The sequence below is a fragment of the Protopterus annectens genome, chromosome 7.part1 (assembly GCF_019279795.1).
Source record: "Protopterus annectens isolate FY-2018-M chromosome 7.part1, PAN1.0, whole genome shotgun sequence".
Taxonomy (NCBI): domain Eukaryota; kingdom Metazoa; phylum Chordata; order Ceratodontiformes; family Protopteridae; genus Protopterus; species Protopterus annectens.
Genome location: NC_056740.1, coordinates 331,127,414 through 331,141,011, shown reverse-complemented (window position 1 = coordinate 331,141,011; position 13,598 = coordinate 331,127,414). Strand labels below are relative to the sequence as shown.

Below are 13,598 nucleotides of genomic sequence, written 5' to 3'. Positions count from 1 at the left end.
TTCCTACTGTCCACCAAAGTTCAGGGTCCAAACTCTGCACAAATTTCACAATTCACTGACAGGTAAGGCACTCCCAGACAAATAATACAAAGACTGTGCAGCTCTTGAGGTAGAATTTTGTGACCACACATGGTACACATTTTGAAACTAGCCTGTTTTTCCATGTTTACATCTATCACACACAAACCAACACTAAAAGACTCACAATTTTTAAAACTCTAAAGATTAGTACTATCTTAATAGAGTAACTATGCAAACAACTAACTGCTATCTATGAGAACACTTAAAAGCTGTATAATTATGAAACTACCACAATCTACAAACTAAATAACTACATACAATAAAAAAACTACAAGGCACACAATATAAGCAAATATTAATGATAGGAAGAACCAATGAGAAAACATGGTCTATTTCTCAAAAGGAAAGTAAAAAGGATAATATGCAATTTTAATCTCTAACTAGTAAACAATTAAAAAGGTGAATTACTACAAAAGCCTGTATGCATAAAGAGCAAATATTTGAAATTATTGAGCTGAATCACTTAACTGTGAGCGATCATTTCATTTTACTAAGGCAACAACAAGATCGAAGTAACCAAGGGAAGTGGTGCATTATGGGAGGGAAACTTCTTAAAGGGGCTCAAGGCTGGAGCACTGATACTGCAAGTCTGATCCAACCAGCTGCTCGAGGACCCACGTGTTGGATGGGACAGACTGAATGAACAGGATTTAGAGTTAACTCCATCAGCAATAATTTCTGAGTTGTTAGACTTAAGTGCAGATGAATGCTGTGTTCAACAGCCAGGATTAAGTAGCTGATTTATGGAAGTCCAGAACATTTTAAAGTCCTGTCAACTTTTGTTTTGGAAGTCTGCATAAAAAGTGTTTTTGGTCCATTTTAATTTGCCTTGTTTCCATGGTGGCACAGTGGTGTAGTAGATAATGTTGTTGCCTCACAGCAAAAGGTTCCCCAGTTTGATCCTTGGCTGGAGTGCCTTCTGTGCAGAGTCTGCATGTCCTCCCTGTGTTTAGGTGGGTTTCTTCTGGGTGCTACAGTTTACTCCCACATTCCAAAGACATGCTGTAGGTGGACTGGATACTAAATTGGCCATAGGTGTGCATGTGTGTGATGTGGAAGAATTACTGCGGTAGGGCTAGCCACCCTGTAGTGCAAACCTTTTCTCTAGATGACTGTGATTGTTAAAGTGATACCCCAACTCCATGTGCAAAAAATTGGAAAAGGGGTTGTGGATGGAAGCATGGATGGACTTGGCTTGTTTCCTAGGTTGTCTGAATTTTTAAAAGTTTGACTGAATTTTATTTGAGGCCCAAATTTTCTAGGCTGTATCTCTTAAGTTTCATGAGATGTTTTGTACTTCTGGACAGCCTGGGGGCAGGATTTACTTATCTTTTTTACTAAGTGGGGCCAGATCATTTAAGATGTTTGGACATACAGTATTAAAGTGAGAGCCAGCATTGTCTACTGGTAGGTGTTTTAGGATTGTCTAGTTATAGAGTTTAAGGTAGGAAATGAGTGTTTTGTGGAAATATGAAAGGTTACTAACTACATTAAAGTGTTTTTGTTGTATTTATTTGTTTTCTTATGGTGACTATAGGGCAATGGCCACTTTATCTGAGAGGGTACCTGAGGTAGAAATTTTAATTGGCATGGAGGTAAATATCCAATCTACTGTGGTACCTTTGTTCTTACTGTTAAAGTGAGTGGGAGTGGTGATTAGTTGTGTAAGTCCATATAGGTTTATGGTATTGGTTAAGGTATTTGACGCATTAGAGGAGATTGAGACAATCAGTACTGAAGTCATCTAATATCAGCTTTTCTTGAGGGACGTTTGATGAGACCTGGAAAAAGAAGACGTCTGCTGCTGTCCTATGGTTCTTTCCAGGAGGAATATATAGGCTCTTTTATGTACAAGGCTTTGTGTTTATTAAGTGTGAGAAAAAATATCAGGATTTCAGCACTGTCACATTGGGGAAGGTTTTTTATATGATAGGGTGAGATGAAGAGTTTTTATATACTACTGCAGCTCCACCAGTCCTTTTATGTTTTCTATCAGCTTTGTGTATATTATAATCAGGAAGAAGTATTTCATTATATTTACTTTCTTATTTCAGCCATGTCTTAGATAGGACTACAATATTTGGTGAGTTCCAGGTAAAAACTGATTTTTTCTTGGTGCTGCAGTTTTCTTGCCTTAAATGGTGCTTTTGCACATTTATCAAGACCAAATGACATTCTTATATCATCTGAAAAAGTTTTGACTACTTGCAGTTGTGCTTTCAGTTTCTCGCCTGATGCACTATACAATTTTAAATGATTTACAAAAGATGAGAAGTCTTTACAATTTGTTGTTTTCTGAGAGCCAAATTGTAGTCATGACCTAATCTGTTAAGTAGACAAACTTAATGGGTTAAGGACAAGACAAAAGAGCAGCAGTGACAGAGTCACCCTGGGAATACCTCCCTTTGAATTTTTACCCCTGGAATAATAATTTGTCCTTTATCATGGCTTAACTGTAAAGTTGTTTGCCACTGTTCCATGGATGCTGTAATGTAACTGATCAGTGTAGGGTGTACCTTATACATTTTTAAGCACTCTTTTATCCATGAATGTAGGATACTGTATAATGCTTTCATATAGTCTATCCATGCCTTACTTAGATACTTCCCCTTTTTACAGTTCTCCATATGACTTTCTTTTATTACCCTTCTGTTCTACTGTTATGATTGAGTTTTCTATTGAATGACTATAAACTCTATCGGCATCAATTCCATTATATAGTTTATACGTCGTCATAAGGCAAATTATTGGTCTGTAGTTTTTAAGATAGCTTGCAAGTTCACTCTTAAGTAGGAGTATTTTTTTCCTATTGTTAATCAGGCTGGTGTCTGTTTGGGGTGTGCATATAAATAGTTCTTACTCATGGCTAAATCTTCAAGTCAAGATGTTAATACTTTTAGCCAGAAGTTAAGTACTGCATCTGGGCCTGGCGTTTTCCATTTAGGAGCTTTTCTTAACTTTGAATGAATCTCTCTGGCCATTACTTCATCCCATTTTATATCCTGTACATGTGAACTTATTTCTTTTAATTCTATACGTTTAGAATCTTTATGCTCCACAGGATCTTCATGCAAATTTCTCCAAAATGTATCTATTTCTTCCTTTTTTTGTGGTGTCTCAATGCCTTTTGCCTTGTTTCCCAATTCTGAATAAAACTTTTTTGGGTCATCAGTAAATTGCTTATTTTGTACTTTTCCTTTATATTTATCTGCATATCTTCTAAGTTTCTAAGTTTTTCTGCCTGTGCTGAAATTTTTAGTTTATTATTTGCGATAGTGCACAATAGATCCTGATCTGTTCTGATACTACACATTGCTTTTATCAAGTCTATCTTTCTGAACATTTTTGTTGATCTGTTCCCTCTTCTATAATCTTCTAACAGTAACACTTCTCGTCTTAATTGCTTTATAGTTTTTTCTATTCAATGCTTTCATGATGGCATTTGATTTCTCTGTGATTTTGTGGTAAGACTTTATCCGATACTAATTTAGGTGCACAGTAGTATATATTATTTACTTCCGTTATATCACATGAATCCCTATGGACAGTCATAATTACTGTTCATTTTTTTTATCAAACTTCTAACTTTTTGGGTTTTATTGACTTTCTGTAGTCTATTTCTTTCATTGATCTTAATACGACTGTCCATTTCTATTAAATCAAGCAACTCTTCTATTACATAATTTTCTTCTAAACTGAGGGCATATTCTTTGTTTTCCTGTTTGCCATATACTTCTCAGAAGTACAGGCAAGCACGGAAGGGCTGTGGCTGACTAAGTTTGCAGATAACTGCAAACTGGGTGCTATAATAGGGTCTCCAGCCGACATGGAGATCCTCCAGAAGGGCCTAAATGAGACTGATGCATGGTGTCAAAGCCATGGTCTCAAGCTAAATGCAAAAAAAGTGTAGTAATCCCCTTTGGAAAAAACAGAGTACCCACAAACTACAACATAGGAGGTAATCCCCTGAAATCTGAAGAAGAAATAAGGGATCTAGGGACCCAAGTAGATAGCCAGCTTTCCTTTGATAACCATGTTGCCAAAGTGGTTAGAAAATCCTTCTATGTGACCCATCTGATCATGAAAGGGTTCGCATCAAGATCTAAGGATGTAATGGTGTCCCTATACTCTTCCCTCATCAGACCCATTATTGAGTACAATGCACCAATTGGAATGTACCTGGCTAGACATCACCAGCAGCTGGAGAGACCACAGAGGTACCTAACCAAGAGAATTACTGGCCTCAAACAGTTGCCCTATGCAGCACGACTGAAAAAGCTAAGTCTGTTCTCTGTTGCATACCGCTTTCTCAGAGGCGATCTCTGTCTAACGTACAGAGCCATGTCCAACCCAGAATGGCTGAACATGCTCCATCATAGCAAAACCAAATCTACTCGAGCTACACGCTCTAGGGATATACACCTCAACACAACAATGAATAGAACATGCTGGAGGGACAGATTCCCTTCGCAGAGACTTCCCTTACTATGGAACAGGGTCCCGATCTACATAAGACAGAGCACCTCACTATCACTCTTCAAGAGGAACCTTGATGAGTGGATGGGTAACAGAAACTTCACACCGAGGATCACTCCAACAGCACTACTAGATAGGGGCCAAGGGTATTAGCTGCTAGTACAAGGGTCTAGGGAACTACTAAAGGGGTGATGAATACCACACAACGTGGCTGGGCTAATATATGCCTTCGGGCAGATAACTCAGTACCAACCTATGAACCTATGAACCTAATTCCAGCAGGCATTCCACAGAAAGTTCTAGAGCATCTTCCTGTGCCACATTTTCGTCAGTGTCATCCATGGCCTATCACTCCACAACACCAACTGTGTCAAAGTTGCCACAGTTTCCTGTTCCCTCCCTTGCTATGCAACTCCAGCTGAATGTCTGTAATGGTTTCCTATGGAACGCTCCAAAGTATCTTCATATGTCAACATATCAGAAGTTTCCTACTCCACTGGTTTCTCCTTAATTTGAGGATCCATTGTTCTATCCTGCTGTGATGCTATCCGAGTTAGATTTTCTACACTAAATCCTTCACTTTACAGGTAATCCATAACCTCAGTTTCTATTTCTTTAACATCTCCATTACTAATCCTCTTTTCTACTTTTCTTCTGTTTTCTTATTTTTTGAATTGTAAAATTTTCCATGTCTGGATGTCTTTGCCTGTATTTCTCTTTGAATATATTTAGTGCTGCTCTTTTTGTGTTGATTAGTTTTGCTTTCTCCTTTGCATAAACATTGCACCATATTAAAACTCTTTTTGCCCTCAGAGAGATGGGATCCTGATGAGAGAGGCACCAGACAGAAAATATTTTCCATTTGGATATGTATGACTTTCTGGTGGCGGGATTCTTGGTTTCCTGCAGATGCCAGAACATGTCCTCAGAAAAGAGCTGCCTAAAAGTAATCAAAACCCTATCAACCACAGTGTCATCTGAAGGCTACAGAAGAGAGGATGGATAAGAGATCCCTTGTCTTGTGTGAGAAAATCCACCTGGTGAGGTAACTTGTGGTGACTGCCCCTGGCCAAGTGATAAAGATGGAAGAACCAATGATGTCTTGGCAAAAAGGGTGTTACCAGCAATATTTTGGGAAAGTCCTTCTTGATTTTGTGCAGAACTGTTAGCAACACAGGAAGGGGTGGAAAGGAAAAGACAAGGTGTCCACTTTCCAAGTCAGAAGACTTGGTACTCTTGAAGAGAAGAGCGGAAGTTGTCTGTTTAGAGGGGAGACACAAAAAAAATCTACCTGTGAAATATCCCTCTGATGGTCTATGTCCAGAAACACTTCTCTGAGAAGCATCAATTCACGAGCCTGTGTTCTAGACCTGCTCAATGAGTCTGCTACTGATTGTGCTCTGAGGGCATGTAAACTGTCTGAAAAGTTACTTGATACCTGATAACTACATACCATGCCTGAAACGCTAATCTGCAAAGGAGATAGGACCTTGTACCCCACTGATTGTTTATGTACCACATCACAGTGATATTGTCTTAGAAGACTTTGAGGGGGGCCAAGGTGGAAACGGGAAAGAAAAGCTTGCACAGCCAAAAGCAGAGCTCTCATCTCTTTTACTCTAATATGATCTGACCTCTGATAAGGAGGCCAGAGACCCTGGGCCATTAGAGGGCTGTAAGAAGCCCTCCACCCCAAGTATGAGGCATCTATGACAGTTCCTGAGAAGGAAATGAAGCCTGTAAAGGAAGCTCTGGACTGAGACAGAGTTTTTGAATCCACCAAAAAAGCTCAAGTTTGAGACAAGGAAGTAAAGAAGCAGGGAACTCCAAGGGGTGGCAATGTTGAAGCCACACTGATGTGAGGTACCACTGAAGCTTGTTCATATGGAGCCTTGCAAATGGAAGCATAAGTTGAGTAGTTGAGGTCATAAACCCCAGAACCTTGAGAAATCCCCTGAACATGAGAGAGGACAGAGGAAGGAGAGAATGGAAACAGATGATCAGAGACAAAATATTGGGAAAAGGAAGAGAAGCCAACATGGGAATAGTCTAAAGCCTGCAACCAAAAAAACATGATCCTGGAGGGTGTCATAACTGATTTCTTGAAATTTATGGTGAACCTTCAGACTTTTTAAATGACAAGTGGTAAAATGGAAATCCTGCAACAAACTGCTGGGAGAAGAAGCTTGAATGAGGATGTCGTCCAGATAAAGGAAAAATATGTATCCCTCGAAGCTTGCAAAAAGCAATGACAAGCAACTGCTGAATACCCTTGGGACAGGAGAAAGGTCAAAGCAGAGAAATGAAAATGAGGCAAAGAAACAGAGAAATATAAACATTTCCTGAACAAATGGGGATGTGAAGGTATGCATCCTTGCATCTAGAGAAACCAAGAAGTTCTGGGGAAGAAGAAGAGGAAATAAGGTCTGAAGAGACAGCATCCAGAAAGAAGGGATCTTCAGAAAAGGGCTGAGGAGAGAAAGATCCAGAATTGGTTTCCAAGTACCCTCTTTCCAAGGAACCAAGAACATTCTGAAGTAAAACTCCTTTCCCCATTTGGGTAGGTAGAACAGGCTAAATGGTGCCTTGATCCAAAAGGGACTGAGGAACGTCTGGGAAATGAGGAATCTGGTCTAGAGGAGGTTGAAGAAAGCCTGAAAAGGCTGGGAGGGATTTTCAAACCATGAAAAAATCTAACAAATGACAGACAATACCCCAAGAGTCTGAGGTGATCTGATGCCAGTTTGGAAGAGATAAAGATGAAGAAACAAGGGGACCTGGCTGAGGGGAAGAGGAGGTCAAACATCAAATGGAGGCAGGCTTGCTATGAAAAAAGAAAAAAGGCTTCTGAGACAAAGGCATCTGAGTGGAGTTAGGAGGAATATGCCTAGTCCCTTTCTTACCTTTGGAAGGTGGGTGAGTCTGCCTACAAACAAAGGCAGACTTAGAAGGGTAACTCCTCTGGAATTTGGGGACAGGGGACTCAAAAATATGTTTGAGTTCCTGCAAGACCTTACCCTTATCCTTATCCTGGAGGGACTTAAACAAATCAGCAGCAGCTGCCCCAAAAATATGTTTTTTTTATCCAGAGAAGCATCCAAAACATTGGCTTTAATATCATCAGGTAAAGCCTGAAGATGTAGCCAAAAATAATGCCTCATCATAGAGCCAAAAGCAGTAGCCCCGGAAGAGGCATCAGTTGCATTATTACTTGCATTTTATGGAGTGATGGATGACTGGGAAGTGGACCCAAGCAGGGAAAGAGCTGAAGCCTTTCCATCAGAATCAAGCAGGTTAGATACCACCTTGAGAAACAGGAGCCAAAACATACTTGGTCATATGGGTTTGGTAATTAATAGCACTAAAAGACAAGGTGGCAGCAGTATATACTTATTTGACTGTACTTATCTGAAGGAGTTTAGTAGATGGCAAAAGTTTAGGCTTATCAGAGGAAACTGAAACCACTGAAGGATCAGCAGAGGGGCACTTATATAAACATTTCCAATCCTCAGGCACCTTTTAGAACCCATAAGGTTTCTTAGGAGCTGGGGACTGAGAATCAGGAGCAGCAGAGGCAGCAGAAAAAAAAGTGCCCAAAAGGGCTGACAAAACAGCAGGAACAGCAGATGGCTTAGGAGACTCCATTTGTAAAAGCTCATATTACCTCTTTTGAATGTCAGAGATCTGGGAGAAATCCCATTTAAAATATTCTATCATACAAGCAACAGTCTCTCCAAACAGTAATTCTTCAGGGGGGGTTGTGCTCAAAGAATCCTTTTCCTCTGTACCATAGTTTAGAGGGGAAGGAATTTGTGAAGAACAAACAAGGGATTACTCCCCAGAATTTAAATCTTCATCTGAGGAATCCAATTCCTTAGGACTCTTAACAGGAGTGGAAGACCAGGAAGGAACAGGGACTGAAACCCCTTGAGGAGGCTTCAAGGCCATTAAAGCATTGAACAGACCCTAAGTAAAATTCTGCCATTCATGGTGAGGACATTTAGCAACAGGGGTAATATGTTTAGCTTTTTGCTTTTTCTTGAGTGAGATGTCTGCCCTAAGGACTCTCAGTGATTCAGACCCTTGGCGGTATTCGATAATCATACTAAGAATCTCTTCCCTCACTAAAATCTGAGGAATCCTCCTCTGTCCCTCATAAATCAGCCAAGGTTCCCCCTCAACGTCCAGAAGAGATGTTGCAAGAGCCTCAGAGGACGTGCAAGAATTCGGATCCATGCTGGCTTCCAATGGGATCACTGCAGAGGAATTTGAGGCAAGCACCAGGTGGTCTTCAGGGCTTTCACGAGCTTCTAGAGATGTCCAGGGAGGCAGGACAGCAAAGGGATCAGGCTAGTCTTTTTGGCCATCTTCTTAGCAGACAGCTGACCCTCTGGACAGAAGGGTTCCACCACAGCACCATGAGTCAACAGTTTAAGTCACTGATTCTCAAGATATATGGATAAGGAAGATAAGTAATTACACAGTGTCTAGGGACAATGTATGACAGATAGAGTACTGCATATAGTCGTGGGAAGCACGTACACAAAAAAGACACTGGTCATGACAGTCTTTATGGGGATTCTGCCTCCCACAGTGACATTTTCACTTCTTGGATGACAGGAATACAAATACACTACAATACTGAAAAAAGGAGAGAGAGAAAAGTCCAACAGGGCACTTATCTGAAAACAGCTTTGTAACCAACATAGCAGAAGGATGTTCAGAAAGATTGTTTGATAATGGTGTTTGGACTGGCAGGAAAGAAGTTTTGAGTGTTTGTGTAAGTACATCACTTGTATGCCCTATGCCTTATGCAGGGAGCATACTTGTGACGTAAGGTGACTTCTTACAACAATACTATCCCAGTAAGACACGAAGCATTTATCCTGCAAGATCTGCAATGCTTCTCCAAGAGGTAGCAAATGAGATCCGAGTTACTCAAGGAGGAGCAAAGCATTTTGGGTAAAAAGTTAAGAAGGGCTTGAGGATGGAGCACTAAATCAGACAGATCAGATCCAACCTGGGGCACAAGGACCCATATGCTGGATCGCACAGACTGAACGACAAGGATCTGAAAGGTAAAAGTGGATTAAGTAGGAAGGTAAGCGAGGATAAGTGGCAGGCAGGTTTGCTGTGTATAAGGGGAGAGGGGTTATAAAGGGATGGGAATGCAAGCTGACAAAGGAAAATGGAGTTACTCCAGTGAGGAGCATCTACACATCCACAAGTGGTTTAGGTGTTGTTTTAGTAAAGGCTTGAAGGTGGAAAGTTTCACTGTCTGTTTTAGGTATTTTTGGATGGTGTTCCACAGTTTAGATACATCATTTATTTTATTTATTTATTTTACATTTGTTGACCAGGATAGTCCGACTGGATGCATGTCCATTTTCAGCGGAGGCTCGGGGAGAAAAGCTCCAAGGGTAAGCAGATACAGCATTACATAATACCAGCATTGCAGTGGCCTTAGGTCAACTGGTGCACACTACCTGGTGCCCCATCCTGGTCTAACTATATCAAATAAATACTAGCATATTATAAACAGACTATTTACAAAGATTACATAAGTAAGCAAGTTGGGAGCACAGTGAGGAACCTGCTGAATTATTGCATTTTGTTGTGTTTACTAATAGTTCATTGGCTGAAGGATAGAAGGTTTTGTTTGGTTCTACAGAGAGATATAAGTTTCTGGTGTGTTGTTTTTTTTCAGTGGCTTAGAATGTGTGTTGGTCAATTTTTTAGGATGCCCAGAAGTTTTGTTTTGGTTATGGTTTTCAGTTTTTGGATGAGGTTATTTTGCAAGATTATACTTCAGTATGGCACTGTTTAGGGGGAAAGAGCATAAGTCTTTTTTTTATTAAAAAAGTGTATTTGCATAACAGTGAATAACAGTGAAACAATTCTGGGCAGTGTTCTGAAGCTTTGGTAGGGATGGGCTCTACATACAAGAGCTGAGTCATCAGCATGTTGAACTATGAGTGAGGTACAATGCAATATGCAGTTTATAAAAATGTTGAATAAAAAGGAGCATAATAGTAATCTTTGTGGGATGACAACAATGACTGATAAGAAAGAAAGATTATGTTTCCATTTGACTACTTGCTGCCTGCCAGTCATATAGCTATGGAACCATGAAATAACGTCCTGGATGTGGCCAAGAAAAGGAAATTCAGTAAGAAGACATTGATGGGATATGGTGCCATATGCTTTTAATAAATCTAAAAATAGTGAAGTACCATACTCAAGGAAAATCTTCAGAGTGCCAGTATGAAATTCCAACACATACAAGCCATGATTTCCCTGCTATCATCTTATGACTGCTTATCTTCTGCTGTGCTGAACTGCTTATTCACATCTCCCAAACCTCCCTTAAATCCTAGACGAGTATTAAAATGTGAAGTCATATCTGGAATAACCCTAAAGCTTATGAATAAGTGTCTACTAAGTATATGTTTTAAGTGCTTTAACAATATCCTGACAATGACAATTTGCTTACCAAGAAAAATGTTCAAATTAGGGTCATATCCTTCCAGTTTCTTCTTCTCTATAAAGGATTTCAAATGCACTTTATGTAGGACATTCTCCGGCAATGAACTGTTATCTTGAACTATATCGTCTAAGCTTGTAGCCTCACTGCTAATGTATTCTTCAAGAACTTGTTTAAAAGATACGTGATCACAACTAGAAGAAACACAAAGTCTTGATGGCCAATTGACTCTCAACTGCTGTAGGATGTTCTTAACTTCTTCACTGATAACGGCTGGAGTCAGAAGAACATTAAGTCTAAAACAAAGGTAGCAAAATAAAAGTGGTATCAGATTAATAGTACATTTTAACCACTGACATTAATCATACTATCTAAAACACAGTGCTCGTTACAACATGCCATTTTCCCTTATCTGACTGTAGAGTTTCATATTTTGACAACTAAATAGGAAAAGGAATAACATTTTATTATTATAGTTTAACTAAATTTACTAGGATGTCTCTCTAGTTAGTTCCACCATATTAGTCAAAGTTTGTATGGCTGTATTTTGGAAATCAAATGGACAATCCAGCAAAAGTGATATGACTTGTCCCTACATTTAGCAACCTCAGAATTAGAGAGCAAGGGGCACAATCCCTTGTATAATAGGACTGGGGGAGGGCACTTGCACATGAAAAACTGTCACTGGGCTACCCATTTGCTTTTCCAGTTTTCACCAAGCTTTGATTATTTCATCGGTTACAATGCAAACCATATCCCAGGGCAAGAGTAACTAATCTGTATCACAAGTTTTACAACAGAAATTATGGAACTGCTTCCTACTACATCCCTCATGGGCCTGCAAGAGTGATATAACAGAACAATAACACATGGAATGAAGTCTAACAGCCAAAATAAGAATGTTAAATAAATGTTTAAAATAATTTGTATTTAATAACAGTCAAAGAACACCCCTGTGATCTCTACATTATCATAAAATATGTAAAAGCTTACAGCCCAATATTACACTTTAAATTACTGCAAAAATTATACCTTCTTTAAAAAACTTCCAGATTTGCTTAATACTACTTCAGTTGGAATGTATCCCCAATTACACATACAATCAGAAAAGCAAAGTTATCTTGTGTTGCTATGAGCACTTGTAGCCTGAATTCATCACCAGTTTTCTAACGTTTACTTAAAAATAAATTCTAATAAAAGCCTACACTTAAAGACTACTAGCTGATTTAAGATCAAAATCTTAATTTCTCAAGACTAAGACCAAATGAACCCTTATTGTGTTCTACATGTTATCACAGATTCTATTAAATACAGCAAGACATTCAGATCTCCAGTAAAAGCAGAGCAACTCCTATGATTAACCAGACAGAGCTTCTCCCTCTCCTGTAAGCATTGCAAGGCAACAGACTCTGCACTATCTGTTTTATCAGCTTTGTGAATGTAAACAAATTTTAAAAGGTTAATTAACTAATACATTCTACTATGGTGCATTGGAAGTAATGGTTGTTTCCTCAGCTAATACTCTGAACATAAGAGGCTGCATTCCATCTGTTTGTTCAATTCACCTGTGCAATGGCAGAATTGCTAGATTCAAAACCAACAAAGCAAGTACAAGAATAAAAGCAGGTGGATCAAGAAACTGTCTGAAATGAAAGATTGAAGGTGGAGGATTTAGCAAGACTCTACCACTGTAAGGATTTTAAATGACTTCACAATGTCACCACCCCTCTCTCTGTGGAAGTTCTGAAATGGAAGGAAAATTCCATCCTCCTCAGGGGTCTTCACCCAAGTCATAACAGTTCACTAAAGCTTCAGTCATGTTCATGGAGACATTGTGAGTACAAAAATATGTCCCAAGCTGCCAAATGCAGTCACCAACAGCCATGATGTAAGTACCAAGAAGTATGATGCTTTTTAAGAACAAGTTGTGTGCCTCAGCTGTTTATTGTCCTTTCTCTGCCAGTTAGTATCTCCTAGGCTATCACTTCACTGCCAAATGCCACCGTACACAAACTGATTAGGCAAGTGCATCTTTAGTCTAACACAGAAACAATGCACTTTACTCACAGTGCATAACTGTATACTGGAAACCAGCACAACAGTCAAGGCTCAGACCAAGGGATATGATGGAGTTCTGATGCCACAAGTCAGAAATGAAGGAGTATTCTCAACACTAAGCTGTGGTGTTTCAGATGCAAGATTAATAATAAGAGGTACAGAATGGGTTACAACAGTTGATAAAATTTAACTGCACAGTTTGGGATTTGCGTTTTGGAATTCCATACTTCTTCCCTCCTGTAGTATTTTTAATTTGTTTCTGACTTTTTTTTGTTCTCATCTTGTTTATTTATGTCACCCATACTTTTTAGATTTTTTTGGCTATTCCCCAGACTAACATGTACTAAACTCTTGCTTCTTGTAGTTAAACAATTCAACTATCTGTTTGTTATGACAAAAGAGCTATACTGGCCCTTTGCCCTTTCACTCTCACCGACTGCCAACTCCTGTCTTCCATCTTTGCATGTGCCTTTATGCACTGTAAATGGGCTTCTCCTTG

At 39.4% G+C, this 13,598-nt stretch overlaps 1 protein-coding gene across 1 annotated transcript in view; it reads right to left on the bottom strand.

Moving 5' to 3' along the window:
* Positions 1–13,598, bottom strand: part of DALRD3 (DALR anticodon binding domain containing 3) — a 1,074,922-nt gene that overhangs the window by 1,011,164 nt on the left and 50,160 nt on the right. The window contains exon 3 of the mRNA XM_044078747.1: positions 11,051–11,337. Coding sequence (XP_043934682.1) covers positions 11,051–11,337 — 287 coding nt within the window. The remainder of the gene's footprint in view (positions 1–11,050; positions 11,338–13,598) is intronic.